This window comes from Gopherus evgoodei, chromosome 2 (assembly GCF_007399415.2).
Source record: "Gopherus evgoodei ecotype Sinaloan lineage chromosome 2, rGopEvg1_v1.p, whole genome shotgun sequence".
In the NCBI taxonomy this organism is placed as follows: Eukaryota; Metazoa; Chordata; order Testudines; family Testudinidae; genus Gopherus; species Gopherus evgoodei.
Genome location: NC_044323.1, coordinates 159,810,864 through 159,830,961, shown reverse-complemented (window position 1 = coordinate 159,830,961; position 20,098 = coordinate 159,810,864). Strand labels below are relative to the sequence as shown.

Here is a 20,098-nt window from a genome sequence, read left to right as displayed (position 1 = left end):
CTCAGCCCCTATAGAAATTGCTGTGTTTAGGCAATATGATAATATAAATAATAATAAGGATTCTATGTGTGGGTTCCACCCCATTTCCACCTGAATTTCTTTATCAATTCCCAAAGGAAATGAATGACTAGGTAGTAGAAGAGGCACCTAGAGGAGTCAGCACGCGTGATACATAAGCCAAGACAGTGGTAGGCAGGATTTGTTGGTGTTTGTTTTGTCACCTTGATACAAGCCGGGAGCACGTTAATGTAGTGGTATCTTTATTGGCAGATTGACAGTGGTGCAGAGTGATGGTTCCATGGTGTTACAGAGAAAATCCAAGCTGGAGATTATAATAGGATCCCCAGAGACGAAAATCCCCTGGAGATAGTATTTTGCCCTTTAGTGCTTTTCATCCAAGAAGCATAAGCACTTCACAGGCATTAATTAACAGCCTCACAACACTCCTGTGAGGTAGGTTGGTACTATGCACATGTCACAGATGGGTAGATTGCACTACATGACTGCTTTTCTCTAGGATAGTATGGGCTGACCCCACCTCCTTATAATCCCTTATCATAGATGAGACATAATGAGGTTAAGTGAGTTGCACAAGTGCACACAGCAGATGAGAATAGCCAGGAATCCGAAACCAGGAGCCCTGGCTCTCAGTTGCTTCCTGTAAACTGCCTGACCACCCAGTGCTATGAGACTGGCAGATTAATGAAGCCAGGATTCCTGGATCTTGTCAGGAGGGAGGTCTCTGGGTTAGTCTTCTTTGATAAGATGTCCAGGGTTTTGTAAACTTGACACAGCTTCAGAGCAAGAGCTTATCTTTGCTCCTGCTATTCCTCACTTTCTGCCTCCTCTTCACTACCATCTGACAGGGGGAATTCCCGCAGAGATTTCTGGGTGGCGTAGCATTTGGTTTGCATGGGGCATTCCTGGTTTAAAATTGCCTGAGAATGGGGGAAAAATAAGACTGAATAATATAATATTTTAAAATAATAATAATTAATATAACTATCTACCATATCTACAAATATCTACCATAACCCAAAGCCCTACACAGACTTTGCACAATGATGACAAATGGGCCAAGGGAAATTTTAGGCAGTATTTTGGTTTGTTTTTTTAACCATAGAAATTGTTTAATCTCCAGTGGCTTCCGGCTTCTTATCCAAAACCCAAGAGAAGAGTTTGTTCTGTTGAGCGGATAGAAGTGACAGAGGTTGGGATTCACTCTTGTGAGCAAATGGGTGAATATTTTGCTAGTTGAACATGGCAGGGTTAGAAAAAGCTGAAATATTATATTACTGTTACAGTAAGGGGCCCAATCAAAATTAGGGCCCTGCTGTGCTAGGAACATAAAGCAAGACATACACAAAATATACAGTGCAGGACACTCCCTGCCTCAGATTTGCTTACAATCAAGCTAGACACAAGGTAGAAAGAGAAACAGGCGCAGAGAGGAAGTAACTTGCCCAAGGTCACACAACAAACCATTGGCAGACCCCAGGTATCTCAAGTCCTAGGCCAATTCCCTGCCTACAAGATCACTGTACCACAGATTTAACTCTTAGCCTGGCCTTAGTATGTCAGTCCCTCCAGCACCCAGACAATTTGTTAATATCTTTCTGGTGCTGCAGTGCCCAGATCTGAATACAATATTCTACACATTTGCACCAGTCACATGCAAATCCCCTGGATTATCAAGACGACATGCTGTAGGATTCAACTCACAATCTTCTCCTCTTTAGCTGGAGGACTTCGCAGGTACCAGCAGAGAGGGGCGTAAGCAATGTTGGTCACGCCAATGATGACCATCAGCCAGGGAAATCCAATAGTCCGTACAATCACACCTCCTGTAGATGGACCTGGATATAAGGAAGGGTTAAACAAAGAACAAGATTACATAAACCTCCTTTGCCAAGTTGGAGAGGTCAGTACAGATGGACTGTAAAATTACTGTATCATGGCTGATTTCTATGCCTAATACCAATTGCTTCCAACCAACACTGAGGTGGGGTGCTGTGAATTAATGCTATGAAGCCATACAGTGGTAAATCATCATATATGCTGTCCTTTCAGGCAAATGTTAATCCATACCGATAGCAAAGCCCATGCAGAAGGCAACATCAGCAATGGCATAGACGCTGCCATAGACAGAGGTGTGACGAAGGTCCACCAGGTATCCCATAATAGGCATCATCGAGGAATCCACCATGCCTGCCCCCAAAGCAAAAATAATATGGTCAGCCATTGCCCTCTCCAAGTGAATCTCTTCAAAAGCAAACAGAAGGGCATGCAATACTTCTCCCGCACTTTTCAGCCAAGGCGCTCTGGGCACTACACTTTCATTAGTCCTCACAACCTCTCTTTGCGAGACAGATAAATATTGTTATCCCCATTATACAGAATGGGGGGGAATGAGGCCAAGGAAAGCAATTTGCCCTAGGCCAGAGAGCACGTTGGCAGCAGAGCCGGGACTGGGACCCGGATGTCCTGACCATGATCTTTCCAGGATCTAGGGCTTTCAGTGTCTCTCCTGAGTGCAACACACACAATTCTAATCAAAGCAGCGCTCGAGGGTGAGACAAACTACTGACCTCCATCCAGTGGCCTCTGAAAGACCTAGTGCACCTAGCTGTCCCTGCGTTAGTGGCTCTATGGTCATTTAACAGCACAAGCTTGTTTCTTGGCCAGAGTCATTCCCACCAAGGCTGGGAGAGGACGAGTGATAAGGGAAGTAGTTGAGAGCAGGGTATAGGGCATATTATAGGTTATAAGGGTTCCTGGGAGTTCAAGCATGGACTAAAGGCTCTCAGCAACCAGCCATTGGGTATGTTGTAGCGACATCTGCCTTCCAAAGGGACGGAGTAAGGATTATGGTGTATGAGACTGCCTTGGACAGAGTGATTAGTTGCATTGGCATCTTACCTATGGCAAAGCCAAGCCCACCGTTTGGGCCGATCAGTCCATAAATATTTTGTGCAAGAGGCACCTTGGAGAGGAAAGAAAGAAGATATGAGGGAGGCCAGAGGGGCTTTGGCCAGAGGCCTTTCTTTGTGGGGCACATGACTAGTGAAATAGATGCACTAATGCAACCACTGGGTTCCAACTAACTGCTAGGCGTATGAGCACACTTTTCACGCCTCCTGGGCCCAGTGGGACCTGCAGGAAGATGAGACAGAAAAGTCACTAAAAGCCAGAATGTCAAAGGTATTTAGGCACCTATTTCCCATGAAAATAAATGGGCATTAGGCACCTAACTCACTTGGGCACTTTGCGAAATCCCACTAGATGCCTATCTGCAATGTTAGATGCCTAAATACCATTACACATCTGGCCCTAAGCCTGGGATACTGCAAAGCACCAAAATCCATCCAGTGCCTCATGCCCCAGAAGAGTCCTGTCGGCTTTTGAAGAAAAGGATGGTTCCCCATTTACAGATTCCACAGAGGGAAAGATGGGGCACCAGTGTGACTTCACACAGTTTTGTCAGGGCACCTTAATCCTGATCTGAGGCACTCTTTCATTCCAGTCTTCGATCCTCATAAAGCACTAGCAGTGCCCTTAGTTGTGAATAACAGCAACCCTGTTGTTCACCCACCGCTTTGCCAATACAGTATCCTCTGCTAACCCTGTGCTGGGTATCCCTTGAGCAGAGACAACTTATCTTGGCTTCCTGATATGGAATAACTTCAGTAGGGGCTGGGCTGATATGCCCAAGGTCAGCTCAGGCATGATGGGGGCCTCAACATAACCCAGTTTTGCACAAGTGAAAGGCTGGGGCAATAAAGCTCTTGCTTTTCCTGCCTAATCTCCAATGAGTTTTCTGCAGAGAGGTCTGATAATAACTTGCAATACTTACACAAAGGAGACTAATCCCCACCACAACCATTCCAATCAGGGAGCACAGCCACCTGCAATGAGGAAGAAGATAGGAAAAGCGTGATGCACTGTAACCCCCAAGGGCACGTGAACTGTCAGACTGGATCAGATCATTGGTCATTCCAATCTAATTCAGCACCAACTATGCAATGCTACTCACTGAGGGGGAATGTTTACTTCCTGACTTAGGAAGTTTACACCCTGAAGCATGAGATTTCATCATCTTATCTTATCTTACATAGCCATAAATATTATTATTGATCATAAAATTATTCTACCTCTCTGAGAAATCTAGACAGTATTTGGCTCAATATCCTCCTGCAGCATTGAGTCCCATAGGCCAATTTCATGCCGCATGAAATAGAGAGTCTTCGCTTTGCTTCTAAATTTGCTGCCCTTTAATTTCATTGAGCTACCTTTCCTCTCCACCACACTGTAGTGTGAGGCAGGCATTCCCCTGAGTAGCGTCACCTCCTCATTACAAATAAGCAGCTGGGTGGTCTGAAGACAGCTGGGAAGAACACCAAGGTTTGAAAGCCATTGAGTTCAACTTACCGCCCCATTTTGTGGGCCAGCACCCCAAAGAGGTTGGTGCCAATAAGGTAAGATATGCTGGCAGGCAGAAATGCCATCCCTGCAAAAGAAGAGCCCCAGCCTCAAATACATACACATGATCATCAGAGAAGATTTGCCTAAGGACATCAGACTTTCCTCTCACCTCCCAAAGAAGTTCAGAGCTCAAGCCCGTTAGGTGCTAGATGGCTCATAGTCAGATGCTCATAGTAACAACCACTTTGTAAATGTGTGGAAGAGCTCAAGGTCCAATTTGATCCAGCTTCCATAGAGTCTAAATCTGCTCCAGTGATTAATCATGAACAGTCTTGCGATCAGTCAAATAACACATGCCATTGGCCATGTGAGCCAGGAGAGATTAGACAGGGCAAATAAATATCCAATGCAGAGTCCCCAGGCATAATGTATATTAGCCCTTACAAGGCAATGGCTTCTCTATTCTTCTTGGTTATTATTATTATATGGCTGTATTACAGCAGTGCTTGCAAACCTCAGCCAAGATCAGGGCTGCATTGTGCACATAGTGAGAGACAACCTCTGCCCCCAAAAAGCTTGCAGTCTAAATAGCCAAGACACACACAGGGTGGTAGAAAAGAAGGATTTTATCCCCTTTTTATAGATGAGAAGCTGAGCCATCAAGTGGTTTGCCCAAGGTCACACAAGGCATCTGTGATAAAACCAGGAACTGAACCTAGATTGCGTGACTGTTGCTTTAACCATAAAGCCATCCTGCTACTCTGTATTGCTTTCTCTCTTTCTCATTCTCCCCCTTCCATCTCATAGCATAGAAAAACTGCCTATTGAAAAGCCTCAGGGATTATAATTAAGTTAAAATCAAATATTTGACCATTGGCTGGTTTATCAGTTGTTTATTTTTAATATACTCTCCTGTACAGACTATAACTAAATCATGATTGCCTCTATTTACCTGCATATTAAGGCAACTTCCTTATTAAAGCACACTGATTTGTGCTTAATTTCCTTTCCTCTTTTTTAAAGGTTATAAAGCATTATTAATCCCTGCAGGTTTGCTGGGGAAGTCTGAGCTTTTCCCATTTCCCCAACGAACACAAGGGTAGGCAAATTGAAACAAACAAAGAATAACACTTGGGTTTCAAGTTTATAGTTATAGTTCTATGATTCTACAGTTGCTTTTAAGATGGATGCTGTTCAGCAGCCCTGGGACCTATTCTCCTACTGCAGGATACCAGCTGTTCCCTTTGAAATCAATGGGAGTTACTGGTACCCTATTCAGATGGAGAAACAGGGCCCCTTTGTCTAGTGCTCAGCACTGGTACGTGAGAGACCTGGCCCTGGTTGCTTTCTTTCTTGGCTTTTAGGCCTCTGCAGCAAACTCAGCCCTGGGTGATGAGGGGAGAGAGATTATGTGCTGTTCTGCAGTTTCTTCATGGGAGTGACATGTCAGTGGCATGGACAGGAGCCAAATGGCTGCAGATCTGTGTTTGTGCAGTGCCTAGCATAATGGGGTCCTGGTCCATGACTATAGCTCCTAGGCACTAAGTAATACAAATCATTAATAATGATTACAGGCCACGGAATCTGGAGGGAAGTGGTCCAAAATGGAAGCTGGGGGGAGGGGAGGAATCCTTCCAAATAATGCATGTTATGTATTAATCCAGTCTAGAGGGGCAGCTCAGCTGGGACACTGCTTTGCCATGTGCTTTATAAATGTGAAGCTGTGCCCTGGCTGTGAAGTTGGGACCCAGATTCAAGAGGTGTTTGTACTGAGAGTTTGGTTCAGCCCAAGGAGTTTGTGCTTGGATCCAAACTTTTCTGGGGATGGTTACAGCTGAGGTTTTGGTTTGGGTTTTTCTCTTACGTTCCCGGGTTAGTATCCCCTCTGGGCTCCATTTCCACCATCTCTGCCTCTTCCTCTGCAAGGGCCTTATCAGATGTCCACTAACATCAGTGGAAAGATTCCACTCATTTTCAGTGGACACTGGATAATTCCCCAGTGAATTGCTCAGTGACTTCCATTTCCACCACCAAGTACTATCCCTTCCCTCCACTATCTATAGCCCCTGAGAGATGAGTCTGCTAACCTCATCTACTCCTGCTCAGTCACTCATTCCAGCCAAGGCATCATGGCCCCTTATCTGGATGAAGGCTCCTGACTGTAGTTAGTAATTCAATTAGCAGCTCTCATTAGCTCTGCTGCTGCCAGGTTGTAATTCAGTTTGGGTTGTAAGTGTAGCTTGGAGCATCCCCAAAGGTCATTCCACTGCCAGTTGGCTTTTATAATTTTTTTGTACCGAAGGTAGGCAGTGTTACATCCTTATCACATTTCTTCGACAGTGAGTAATTAGTATGCACCATGCATCCCTGTCTGTGGCTCTGCAAATAGCCTTGTTTCTTAAAATTGTGTGTTGAGATTGTGGAACTGGCAGAGGCTTGGGTTAGCCCCTTGAGCTTGGACCCAGCCAACCCTGGGGTCTGAGCTCGGGTGGCTAGCCCGAACCTCCACCACTGCTGCAGCATCCACACTACTATTTTTAGCACACTAGCAGGGCCGGCTTTATTAACTTCAGGGCACAATTTGAATCCCTGGTGGCGGTCCGGGGCTTCGGCAGCACTTCAGCATTGGGGGTCCACTCTGGGTCTTCCATGCACCGAAGGACCCCCTGCCGCTGAAATGCTGCCGAAGACCCCAGAGCGGACGCCCCGCCACTGAAGTGCTGCCAAAGCCCCAGACCGCTGCCGGGGATTCGAATCAAGCCCTGCAATTAATAAAGCTGGCCCTGAATAGAGGTGCAGTAATTGGCAATTCAAATTGACCCCTGCCACCGAAATGCCACTGAAGCCCCTAAGGCATGGGGCCCGATTCCAGGGAATCGGGCGAATTGGCCTAAAACTGGCCCTGCACACTTGCATGAGCCATTGGCTGCTAAACCCAGTGTTGTGAGTTCAATCCTTGAGGGTACCACTTAGGGAAGTGGGGTAAAAATCTGTCTGGGGATTGGTCCTGCTTTGAGCAGGGTTTTGGACTAGATGACCTCCTGAGGTCCCTTCCAGCTCTGATATTCTATGATTCTAAGTCTAAGTCTATGTACCTGGGCTGGGAAGCTCGCCCCCAGCTACAGTCTAGACTGACCCGGGTGCCGATAATTCTGCAATGAAGACATGCCCATAGAGAGGCTGGGCTCTGGTTCAGGTCTCAACAGCAGCAGTATGCTGAGCACACAGACCAGGTACTGAGCAGGGAAACGTGCTAATTGGCTAAGCCTTGTTCTAGTGTCTGGCCATGAAAAGGGCAAAATTCAGCAGCAAGGTAAACAGGCACATCTCCACTGATTTCAATGGAGTGGCACCCCTTACCGTAAGGATAGATATGATCCTAAATCACCTAGATTCTACCTCACAGGATGATATTGTTTGGTGTACCTGAGCTCTCTGGCTCAGAGAATGTGTCAGGCCTGACCAAGACAGCTCCCAGAGGCCCCCTCTCCTGTGTGGGAGTTGCATTATTATGGGCCCATCTGCATAGCACTTTCTTTGACTCCTTTCTCTTTTTTCAACCTGAGTCCTGATTCTCCTCTCATCCCAGTGTCACCCCACTGACTTCAGTGCAGTTATTCCTGATTTATATCAGTATATGTGCAGGGAAAATCAAGTCCCTGGTGTTTCTCCCTCTTCAGTCAGGAATCTTCTCTAACTTTTATTTGTAGACAGCAGGGTGACCCCCATTCAGAGACCATGAGTGTCCCTCTGATCACACTACATGTAATGGTCTGAGATCACTCATCCTTTGCAGGTGGATGCATACATTTCATTTCATGCAACAGGGCAGCACCAGTAACCAGCACCTTCCCCCAGTAACCAGCACCTTCCCCACCCTCTACAAGCTGACGTGGTTTAAACACGTGCGGGCTATTATTGTTGTTCAGTAACTAAGAAGGCTGAGAAATGAGGCACCTACCCAGCTGCCACTTTGGGGAGCACATGGTTTGCATCATCCAGATGGGTAACGTGGGCTCCAGCATTGCCACCCCCATGTTAGCAAAGCACAGGGCACCTGGAAGAGAGAAAACAACAGGAAACACTCAATTTTAACAGCCCACATTTTGATCCTGCTAATGGATTACGAGTACGACTCCATCACAAGCCCCCAGTGAATATTCTTAAAAACAAAGTAAAGATGCACTGTGGGGCAGTGAGGGGTGCAGCCATCCTGCCTTACCTGCAGCAACCAGGATGTAGGGATCTCGCAGCAAAGTGAATACGGGGGTGCCTTTGGTGCTCTGCATAATACAGAAAGGAAGGGGGAGGGGGTTACAAGTAGTGCTCTAGGGAAAGCATGTAAACCAAACTAGATGCTGTAGAAGTGCACAGTCCAGGTTGTGAGGCAGCCTGTGTGTGTACAGATGCATGGCCCATGTGGCCAGCCAGCCCTTCTGTGTAAAGGCACATTGGCATTGTCCTGTGAGCGCCAAGATGGGGAAGGTGCTAAAACAGCTTGTTCCACCATGGGATTGTTTCTGAGCTTCCCTTTCCAGGTCAGCATCCAGTGTCTGTGTGTGCATCTCTTCTCAGCATTTTCACCTAGCTATGGTTCAAAGAGCCAACATGTCAGCTTCTTATACCTGAGCCCAGATCTATCAACCTGGCATCTTCCTTTCATGGACTGTTCTTATAGTGAAATCAGCATTGAGTCACTCCTAGCAAGGTTGAGCTCAGAACACAGGGCTGCCCAGAGTGGGGGGCAAGTGGGGCAATTTGCCCCAGGCCCTGGACCCTGCAGGGCCCCACAAGCCCTGGCCTGGTGATGGTCTGGGTCTTCTGTGGCATTTCGGTGGTGGGGGGCCCTTCAGTGCTGCCGAAGACGTGGAACGACTGAAGGGCTCCCCGCTGCTGAAAAGCCACCGAAGACCCAGACCGCTGCCGGGTGAGTAAAAGCACCACAGCTCCCTCGCTTTGCCGCAGGCCCCCTGAATCCTCTGGGCAGCCCTGTCAGAACATCCCCCAGCTATCCAGAGAGAGCATCGCTGGTATAATGGCTGCCTATGGAGCACAGCGCCGGTCAAACTGCAGCTGCATGCAGAGATCCCTGTTGCCATGGACTGGGTAAATCCACACAAGTGTCTGGCCAGTAGCAGGAAGCACAGCAGTTGTTTCTCACAGGGCATCCTATGGACATCCATAAGAATTGAGCACCTTTCACAGGGAAGGCTAAATTCCTAGCTGTTTCAAAAGGCAGATAATAGGGCCAAACTGTGCTCTCCGTGACACTGAGTAACAACTCTACTGAAGCAAATGGAGTTATTCCAGAGTTACACGAATGTCACTGAGATCAGAATATCGCCCTGGAATCTATTAAATACACATTACAGTGCACTAACCACTCGGCTAGGTAACCATTCCCAGCTGCCATCTCTGTCCCTTTCCCACGCATTCATGTCCTGGTGCCGCCATGCTCTATGGCTGGGTGCATCACCACAGTCTTCCCCTACAGGGAATCCATGCCCGCATTGTTCACACTGTCTAGCACAAGGTCATACACTCATATGTTTGTACTTACTTCGGGGGAAATCTTAGACGGCTGCAGGATGCACAGCTGTAAAGCTAAGAGAAAAATACCATTATTTGCTTATCCCTTGGCACAGCACCTTCATCCATTATTACCTCTTGTCTCATATTTACTGTAGACCTCCCTTCAGTATCTCAAAGCCCAGTGATCCCAGAAATGGGCCAGCGGTCTCAATTCCAACATACTCAGGGGGCATCTGCTGAGATGGGAGAAATTTTAGACCCCAATTCTGTTCCGACAAAACTCTCGTCGACTTCAGTGAGAGCAGGATTGGGCCATTATAGTGTGAGTGCTTTATCGAAACACAGAGCAGCAAAACATACAAACAACCTACATTAAGGTGAGAGCCATTTGGTTGGGCAGTCACAATGAGAGCACAGTTGAAGTTAGAGATGGAAAGACCTAGGGTAAGATTTTCAAAGGGGCCTAAGGGCCAGCTTTGCAAAGGTATTTAGGCACTTAACTTGCATTGAAATCAGTGAGAGTTTTAAGGCCAGATTAGATTTAGAAGCCTAAATCCCATTGTCAAAAGTCTCCCACGTGCCTAAGAGCTTGCCTCATCTCTACGGCAAGTGCAGCAAACCAGGGTGTGACTCTACAGTGCACCAGCTTGCCACAAAGTCACGTCCCATGTGGACACTGCTGCAGCACAATGAAATTCCTGGAGCTTGGTCGTGCTCCGGGATTTTCACTGCACTGTACACGTGTCCACACAGGACACCACTGCGTGGCAAGCTGATGTGTTGGAGATTCACAGCCTGTCTTGCTGGGCAGTAATTTGCAGTTTAGACATGCCCTTAATTTCGTTTGAAAATGGGACGTAGGCTTCTCAGTGATTCGGGTGCTTTTGAAAATGTTACCCCTATTACTTGGATTGTAAGTTCTTTGCGGGCAGGGCCCATGTTTTCATTGTAGGAGTGTAAAGTAGTGGGACCTGGATCCTCTAGGCACTACAAGTACAATACAAATACAAGTACAAATAATAAATTATAATAACAACAAAATTAGGTCATGGTGTCTGTTCCACCATGCTAATGATTTTAACTCAGCATGAAGTGACAGAGTATTATAAGCAGAGCAGAATTGATGGATATAGTTAACGATGATGATTACTTACTATAGGCAGAGTTGATATCAATGCCTCTTGTTAAGGTTGCCTATCACTTGCTACTATAAGACCCTGTTTTCAGTTGTTTTCTGCTTGACCAGGAGTGTCTGTTAAGCAGAGTAGCCATTTTAGCCAGCATATGGAGCTCTTAACACACATTTCCCTGAATCTGTTACCCTCTCCAGTGATGCAATCAAGTGGGTTACATGGGGAATGAGAAGCTGGGTCTGACGGTATCTGTAAGTCAGATGTCAGGCAGTGAGCACAGAGCCAGTGTCTGAATGTGTAAAGTGGTGAGTGCACAACAAAAAACAGCGCTAGTAACTGCTGCTGCTAATAGCACTATAGAGCCTGTCAATTCCTCCTAGGATGTTTCCTCTCAGATACCCATTCTTGAATGTTTTAGTTTGGAGGTGGATACTCAGAGCTGTGAAGACAAAACTGGCCAGCACACTTGGTTACTCACCTCCGTCCAAAAGGGCTAAGAATGCCAGAATCAGAAAGGGCGCTGATTTTCCAACGAACTCATACATCACGCTTCCAAAAGGAGCCCCAACTGCAAGGGAAAGGGCTGGGTCAGTCTGATGAGTGTGAAGGGTACATGGGTGCACTGGAGTTTCAGCAGTAGCAAAGCAACAGTCTTTTATTTCTGATGCCTGACACCAGACCCAATGGAAAGACTCCTGTTGACTCCAGTGGGAAAGCCGGCATTAGAACCGTGGCATTATGTCAGCACTCTGCACACCTCTCATTACGTATTGAACTGAAGAGGTGGGGAGAAAGAGGAAGGAGCATTTTATATTCAGTTATATTCAGTTTTCATGGGATTAGGTATCTGCTGAGAAAAATTTCCAGCACGAGCAGAAAACAGTGCCAGAGAATGAGCACGGGAGAAAAAATGGAGCTAAATCATGGAAATGGCAGGAGGAAAGACCAGCCATGCCTTTTGGAACGAGCCAGCGTGGCATGTTAGGGGACAGGTGCGACAATGATGCAGAGCAAGGACTTGGGGAAACCAGCATCTAATGGTTGAAGAAGCATTTGAGTTCTCACTAGTCTAAATACTTTGGGAACAAAGTTTACTCACCAAGCACCCCCAATGCCAGACCTCCTAATGCTATCCCCATAGCATTTCCTCTCTCATAGTCATCTGTGTACACACTTGCCAGCATTCCCAGGCCTGGAAATAGAAAGGAAGCAGAGTTAAGTTGAGTTAGGCTTCTAGTATCTCATCAGGACCTATGTCTGAATCGCATCTGGATACTTCAGTCTCCAGCCTACCTGAGCTTAGTTGTCTATGTCACACCTGGGCCCGTAATTTCATCCTGTTTGTAGTCAGTGTTATGTATTACCATGCTCTGTACTGGAGTATGTCTACACTCCAAGCACTACAGTGGCACACCTGCAGCGCTGCAGCTACACCACTGAAGTGTAAACACTGGAGGGTTTTTTTTTCCATGGGTGTAGTAAATCCATTCCCTAGAGAGATGGTAGCTAGGTCAGTGGAAGAATTCTTCTTTTGACCTAGCTGCACCTACATGGAGGGATAGATTGACCTAGCTACATGGCACAGGGCATGACATTTTTCACAGTCCTGAGCAATGTTGCTAGGTTGATCTAATTTTTAGGAGTAGCCCATGCCTTAATGCCTGCACGAGCGATGTGCCAAATTGTGGCAAAGGGGAGGAGGAATTGGAATCGGTTCAGAGAAGAGCCACAAGGATGATAAAAGACTAGAAAACATGCCTTATAATGATAGACTTGAGGTGCTCAATCTATTTAACAAAGAGAAGGTTAAGGGGTAACTTGATTACAATCTATATGTATCCACATGAAGAACAAATATTTAACAGTGGGCCCTTCAACGCGGCAGAGAAAGGTACAACATGATCCAGTGACTGGAAGTTGAAGCTAAAAAATTCAGACTGGAAATAAGGAGCAAATTTTTCATGGTGAGAATAATTAACCATTGGAACGATTTACCGAGGTTTGCGCTGGAGTCTCTGTCACTGATCATTTTTAAATCAAGATGGGATGTTTTTCCTGAAAGCTCTGCTCTAGGAATTATTCTGGGGAAGTTATGCAAGAGGTCAGACTAGATGATCACAATGTTCCCTTCTGGCCAAGGAATCTATGAATTCTAAGCCCACAGAGTTTAAAACTGACTCCCTGAACAGTCTGAAATCTGATTCCTGGTCTGTGCGTTGTAGTACCTGGAGCCTCTCTTTAGTAACCTTTCTATCTAGTGCTTGCTTGGGTATGCTAGTGAGAGCTTCCTAGGCTGGAGGAAGGATCTTTCTGATTCTCTGCTCTGCAAACTGAACCATCACATTTCACACTCTGTGAATTTTCACTCTCTATGGCCCAGGTTGCTTGAGAGGCACCATTTAAGCTCAGACAAAGCAGACAAAGCCCAGAAGCTACTTTGGGACATCAGTCCTTCTAGCTGGCTAAGATCTGCCTTTCTGCCAGCTGCTCCCATAAGCCAGTACATTTACCTGCGACAGATGAAAAGGATGATCCAATGCCCTGGAGTGCTCGAGCCACAAGCAGCAAGGTGTAGGTACCTGAGAAAGCAAACACTGGGGAGAAAGTAGAAAGGCAGAGTCAGCATTTGGGGCTATTTTTCAAACCCATCACTAATTAAAACCAGCTTGCACAAATCTTATTAGCTAGGCACTCACAGGCCTACAGTCGCTGAAGGCCACTTCAGTGTGTTTCACTATCCTCTGGTCCAGAGGAAGGGAGGTCACCACACACCTTCTTCAAAGATCTCCTTTTTGGAGCCTTTAAATGGTAACCATGCTGATGGGTTCACCCAGAGATGTTCCAAGAAGAGTGGAATGCTGCTGCAACAAACATCTAACTCAAATGCTGTCAAGCACTGGAAACCACCTGTTGAACTTCACTCTCTGTTTCTAGAATGGGAGTAGGCCGATCTGCTGTCCTCCCATATCTCAGACATTGGGACTGTCATAAACTGATAGTTAAGGGTTAATGTCTCTTTTACCTGCAAAGGGTTAACAAACAGGGACCCAAACACCTGACCAGAGGACCAATCAGGAAACAAGATACTTTCAAATCTCGTGTGGAGGGAAGCCTTTGTGTGTGTTTTTGGGTTTGGCTTTGTTCTCTCTGGGTCCAGGACGGGACTAGAGGTGCAACCAGGTTTCTGCCAATCTCCCTGCTACAGTCTCTTATCTATTCAGAATAGTTAGTAAGTAAAAAAGACGGTTATAGTCTTTTAACTTGTTTTTCTCATTTGCAGATGTGTACTTGCTGGAAGTAGCTTAAATTGTGTTTCTGCTGGAGAAAGCTTCTTTCTATTGTCTATAAGCTAAAAAACCCTGTATATTTACCATCTTGATTACAGAGACAATTTTTATGTTTTTCCTTCTTTATTAAAGTTTTCCTCTTTTTTTCGAATCTAATTGATTTTTTGGTTATCTTTTGTAAGACTCCAGGGAAGGGAGTCTGCACTCACCAGGGAATTGGTGGGAGAAAGGAAAGGGAGGAGGGAAGAAAAACCTGCTCTCTGCGTTTATATCTGTATCTCTGTCCGGGGAAGAAGGGAGGGGGAAGGGGTGATTCAAGGAGTTGAATCACGGTGGTCTCTTAGTGTACCCAGGGCGGGAAAGAGCTGGGAAGAAGAAAAGGAGGGGGGAAGGGAAATGGTTTATTCCCCTTTGTTGTGAGACTCAGGGAATCTGAGTCTTGGGGGTCCCCAAGGAAGGGTTTGGGGAGATCAGAGTCTATCAGGCGCTCTACCTAAGTCCTGATTGGTGGCAGCCTATCAGATCTAAGCTGGTAATTAAGCTTAGGGGAATTCATGCTAGTACCCATATTTTGGACGCTAAGGTCCAGATTTGGGAATTATACTATGACAGGGACATTCACAGACAAAGGATCCCAAGGCTCTATACTGGCCTCATTGCAGATTAGTGACTGGTTCACTGGAACAGACCTGACGTTACCCAGTGAAAAGTAGAGAAAGAGAATACTCACTGACTGTAGAGAGAAACATGATGATGAATCCAGCAAACATGGGAATGTGGTATCCTATCCTAAAAAGGGAGGAGACAGTCAAGAACTCAAGGAGAGTTTAAAGCTAAGGACTTTATCTTAGCACCAATGCATTATTGCATGTATGCAAATGAGTGTATGTCTGTGTACATGTATGAGTAAATGCTGTATGTATGTATGAGACTGCAGGAGAATGGGGGAATATGGGTATGTACAATATATGTATGTGTAGGTGTATAAATGTATGATTATGTATTCAAGGCTGTGTGTGTGTGGCTGTGTAGATGTTTCTCTAAGGGTGTGGTGAGTGTGCATCAGTGCATCTATGTGTGTTTGTATAGGGAAGTGTGAATGTGTGCACTGTTGTATATGAGAATGTGTCAGTGAATGTTTTTATATGGAAGTGTGAGGATTTATATCAAAGTATATGGGTGCAAATGTGTGTGTTAGTCTCTACAGAGTGTGTATATACAGTGTGTGTATAAGTGTGTGAAATTATTGTAACAAGTTCTAGGACCCTGCACAGAGATGCAGATCTATTTTGCTGACCCATCCTACCAGTCAGATCAGAGGGTCCTATTAGCTCTAACTCAGGTGCCTCTCTGACGCAGAGGAAGTGAAGTGCAGGGACAGAGAGATCCTGCAGGGAAAATACCTGGGAGCCTCAAGTTCTGGGGGAATTTTAGGCTGAGGATTATGTGATGATGTTGTTATTTAAGTTAAAAATAAAGGCAAAGACAAATTTAAGGGAGTAGGGAGGGAGTAAACCTGGCCTAATATCTAGTTTGTGGACTCTGTGAGAATGCCACCTGCTCACTAGTATTTATTTACTTGACAAGGATGGGTAAAAAAATAATTGCTGTTCCTTCTTCATGTACAAAATGTTGTGATTACTAGCTACTGACACAGAATGTGTGACAACATTTCTGTTCTTTCAGTCTCATTGGAGCATCATGCAAGCTATTGATGCCCTCAGCTCAACTTGGTACACAGTTCCTAACTCGGTCATGTACCTTGGACTGAGCAGGGCCTGGGACAAATGAGTTCTTGGCCAGGGAGCACTAATAATATTTCCTTAGTAATGCACACGTTCAAAGCAATTTGCTGGCTTTCTTAAAGATGTGGAATTCCTGGACGATTGGAAGATTGGATGTTGATATTTCCACCGTGCTATTCTAGCTCACAAATGGCTTTGGTGAGCTCCCATACTGTGTTATCATAATGATCCCAAACATGGGTCACTGGCAAGGCTTAAATGCACGTCCTTCAGCACTGCAACACAGACCTCTACTATTTAAGAAGGAGTAATTTTATTTGCTAGCAGCAGCAATAGGTTGCTATCCTTGAATAGACTAGCCACTAGAGGGGGAATGTGACTCAAATTTGTTCATTGCACTACACGCTCATAAACTCTTTTATAGCCTGGTTGACATACCTGTTAGTCAGGGGACCCACAAATGGATTGATTATGAGCTGCATAAGAGCCTTGGAGGCAAACAGCAGTCCAACGCGCACGTTCTCCTCCATGAGGAATGCCTCACCATCTACACAGCTGTTTTTTGGTGGCAGGCTGGCCCCAGTGAGCTGAGGCAGGCTGCTGTTTTCTGTCCTGTTCACCCCCACTGTGGTGTTGACAGCCATGTCGTCTGAGACAGTCACTGTGGTGTTGTCAAAGTAAGAGAACATGGAGGAGAAGGGAGGAGCTGCAAAGGCTGCAGGAGCTGCCATGATCCAGTTCTGGGAAGCAGAGCTGTTAGCACCTTCATATTCTGTTGTATAGAGGAAGGTGGGGACGATTGGCACTGGAAGAAAATTAAAGGAGGAGATTAATTAGTATTTTATTCAGCACTTCTGGTGTGTGTGTGGGAAATTAATGAAAGGTTAATAGTTCGAGCTAGAGACAGGTTTCAGGTAAACTGCCCACTTCCAACTCTCCCAGTGCACCTTGCTCCAGACCTGCAGCACTGCCTGGGATGGAGACCAGTTAAACTCATTTCTCTTATGATTGGTTTCTGCAGTTGCAACTGAGATTTACTTAATTCCTTCAGCGCAGCATTGAGGACACCTTGACATCTACACCTACACCTGCACCCACACCCACACTTAACGTACCCACAACAGTGAGCAGCATATTGTCCAGCAGCAGAGCGACAAACACGACCACCAGAACCAGTTTCCGCGACTCCCTTCCCTCCTTCAGCCACCTCCAGGGGGTGCACTCCACCGCTTGAGGCATTGTTGAAAACCCAGCAGGGCTGCTTCAGTCTTTGACTCCTGTATGACTTCTTAGGGCTGAGGATGTCCTGTAATCTTTAAGAAATACACTCTGCAAAATACCCAGGAAAATACATAAAGCCCGATCCAAGGACCAGAAATCAACTGGAATCTTTCCATTGACTTCAATGAGCTTATGACCATACCCTAATTAGGCTTGGAAAGATTAGTTTTGTATCAGTAAATGTCATTAAACATCAGTTTCACCCTATACACACAAACAAACTGAGGGAAAAAAATATTTCCATCGATAATAATCAAAATTTAGAGTTAGGCAAAGTAAGAAAAATGTTGCTTGAGCACTTATAAAATTTCATGTATGGTTATTTATTTTGTATATTTTGATGTGATGTTGACAGTTTGTGTGTTAATGGTTATAAAGCTTTAATTTTTTGAATCTCAGTGTCTGTTATCAATAAATAATTATTATCTGACCTCTCCCTATAATTTCCTGAAACTTTGAACATGTAAGTGGATACAAATTGAAAAAAAAAATGCTTAGAAGATAATTTTGTGCAATTTGGAACAATTGAACAGATAAAAATCTTTTAATCATGCTTGAAAATAAACATTGATATTATCTGTTGAAATTACAAAAAGTAACAGCTGGATTATGCCAAGCCTGCCCATAATGAATGAAAGACAAGCAGGTGCCTCATTTCAATGGTTCTTTGCTCAGGAGTCAGGCCGAAGTTCTCTGGTTTATGCACATAGCAGAGCAGCATAGGCAGCAACAGTGCAAGTGTCCCCAAATCCCTTTCCACCCCTGCTCTTAAGGAATCTCCTCTGGGTCATGCCCTCACAGTGCCCTTGGCTTATCTGCTGAGATTGCCAGGAAGAGGTCAGCAGTATCAACTGCTTTTGAGAAGTGGGCACTACTCATTAGGAGCTGAACTGGGACCACCAGCTTAGCTACCAAGTGACGGTAATTTCCATCAGCTGTGGATCTGTGCTACATTTGAAACTGTAACCTCTACATGTGAAATTCCCTATTACTCATTACCAGTCTCCTGAATCAGCCACTGTGGCTTTAGGGCATCATTTAATTCTTCTTTTCTGTAAGGCTTTAGAAGACTCTAAGCAAATATTGAGCTGATAGCTTATTTGTAGTGATCTCCACATCTTTCATTTCACGTTTGGTCCTTGGAGATTAAATTAAAAGTTTCTTGAAGGCTTTTCATTTCCCTTACACTTCTTTTCATTTCACCTAATTGAAACATCACAGCCAAACATAAGACTTAAAAACCGAACAAATATAATTAAGATCAGGGCTTAAGATGCATTGAGAAAAGATTACTTGTTCCACCACAGTGAATATATAAATTACAAATCTGCAATTAATTGGCACCAAACCAACCAAAATCATTAATATACTAAATGGCTGATATGAAGAGCGGTCTCCTCATAGACTAGAGTGATAAGAAGAAAGGGTCTGGAGATTGGATCAGAACTACCGTTCATCCTCATCCACCTGTTGATTTGTGAAATCATGGACAATGCCATCTACCCTTACACATAATTCTTTATGAAAAACATTGTTTTTCTTTAACCTAATGCCTGAGTCCCACCCATCAGTTGTTGGCTCAGAACCTTGGGTTATTTCATTTGGTTATTTCCTCAAGGTAAATGAGAAGAAGCAAACAAATGTAAAGTATGCAATCTAACAAATACAAAAGCACGAATCTACATGGGAAAGAAAGAAAGAAAGAAAGAAAGAAAGAAAGAAAGAAAGAAAGAAAGAAAGAAAGAAAGAAAGAAAGAACAGTTTAGAGACTCAATAGAAAAGAAGGAAGAATAAAGAAAATTTAAAATAAACATAATTAAACTCATTCTTTAAATCTAGATCTTAAAATCTGCTCCCAGAACAACAGATTGCAAATCCGTTGCACTGAGTAGAGAAGAAAGGACTCTTACCAGAGAACACATCTTGGTCTCTGCAGCTGGCTGCTAGACATAGCCGTGGCGGCACTGTGGTCTGAAACTGCTGTTCCCAGTGAATTTATCCTTTTATCTGGGAAGGATATGAATAGCCAGCTTCCATGAAGATTTAATTGGAACCTCAAACAGGTTCTATTCAACCCTGCAGCTCCCTCTGCGTCAGAGGAAGGAAAGAAGGATATATGGGAGGGTGGAGAGAGGATGGACAGATTATCTGCAGCAATGAAGCACCAGCACTTCACTGCTTTTCATCAATGCTTATCTTTCATCACACACCTTAACTGTTGCCTGGGTCTCAGCACAGTGAGTTGAGGCTGTTCCGGGGCTTTACAGCTCTCCTTCTCCATGGTGTGAAAGGCACTTATATGCCACAAATGACCTTTTACACCCTACAGGCTGTAATAATAAAAATAACAATAAATATAATAATAAAACATTTGGAGGACTGGCTAGCTCAGGCAACTGGTCATGAGAAATAGACCTCTAGGCCACGAGCACCAATTACTGATTCCAGATACTGGTGGTCATTCACATCTGAGGATTGTTCCATGATCTTTGAATGAAATGAGTTTGAAGGTTTGTAGTCCAATGTCCACATCAGAAAATTCCTACCTACACAACTGCCACGAATTAGTTGGCAGTTTCAGCAGACAGGCCAAGGAAAGAATGGGCCATGGAATCTAAACTCCACTCTGACCCATATAGGTGGGATCTTTTAAGTTAGGAGTGATGCAAATTGGTGCTGGGACAGGATGTTCTGATGC

At 44.9% G+C, this 20,098-nt stretch overlaps 1 protein-coding gene across 1 annotated transcript; it reads right to left on the bottom strand.

The window, feature by feature from the left end:
* Window positions 1–316: 316 nt before the first annotated feature.
* On the bottom strand, window positions 317–19,356 carry SLC18A1 (solute carrier family 18 member A1). Its single transcript, XM_030549523.1, has 16 exons — window positions 19,311–19,356; window positions 17,235–17,432; window positions 16,558–16,924; window positions 15,105–15,163; window positions 13,598–13,681; window positions 12,187–12,279; window positions 11,566–11,655; window positions 9,983–10,026; window positions 8,645–8,705; window positions 8,384–8,479; window positions 4,429–4,507; window positions 3,854–3,905; window positions 2,920–2,983; window positions 2,089–2,208; window positions 1,723–1,856; window positions 317–938 (listed from the first exon to the last, which is right to left on the bottom strand). Exons 2-16 carry the CDS (start codon window positions 17,356–17,358, stop codon window positions 825–827), a joined length of 1,581 nt encoding a protein of 526 aa, XP_030405383.1. The 5' UTR covers window positions 17,359–17,432; window positions 19,311–19,356; the 3' UTR covers window positions 317–824.
* Between the last annotated feature and the right edge of the window lie 742 nt (window positions 19,357–20,098).

Coding starts and splice junctions, on each gene's coding strand:
- SLC18A1 (XM_030549523.1), bottom strand. CDS start 17,358: ATGCCTCAAGCGGTGGAGTGCACCCCCTGGAGGTGGCTGAAGGAGGGA. Junction 16,925..17,234: donor TATGCTGCTCACTGTTGTGG/GTACGTTAAGTG, acceptor ATTTTCTTCCAG/TGCCAATCGTCCCCACCTTC. Junction 939..1,722: donor CAGCTAAAGAGGAGAAGATT/GTGAGTTGAATC, acceptor CCCCATTCTCAG/GCAATTTTAAACCAGGAATG.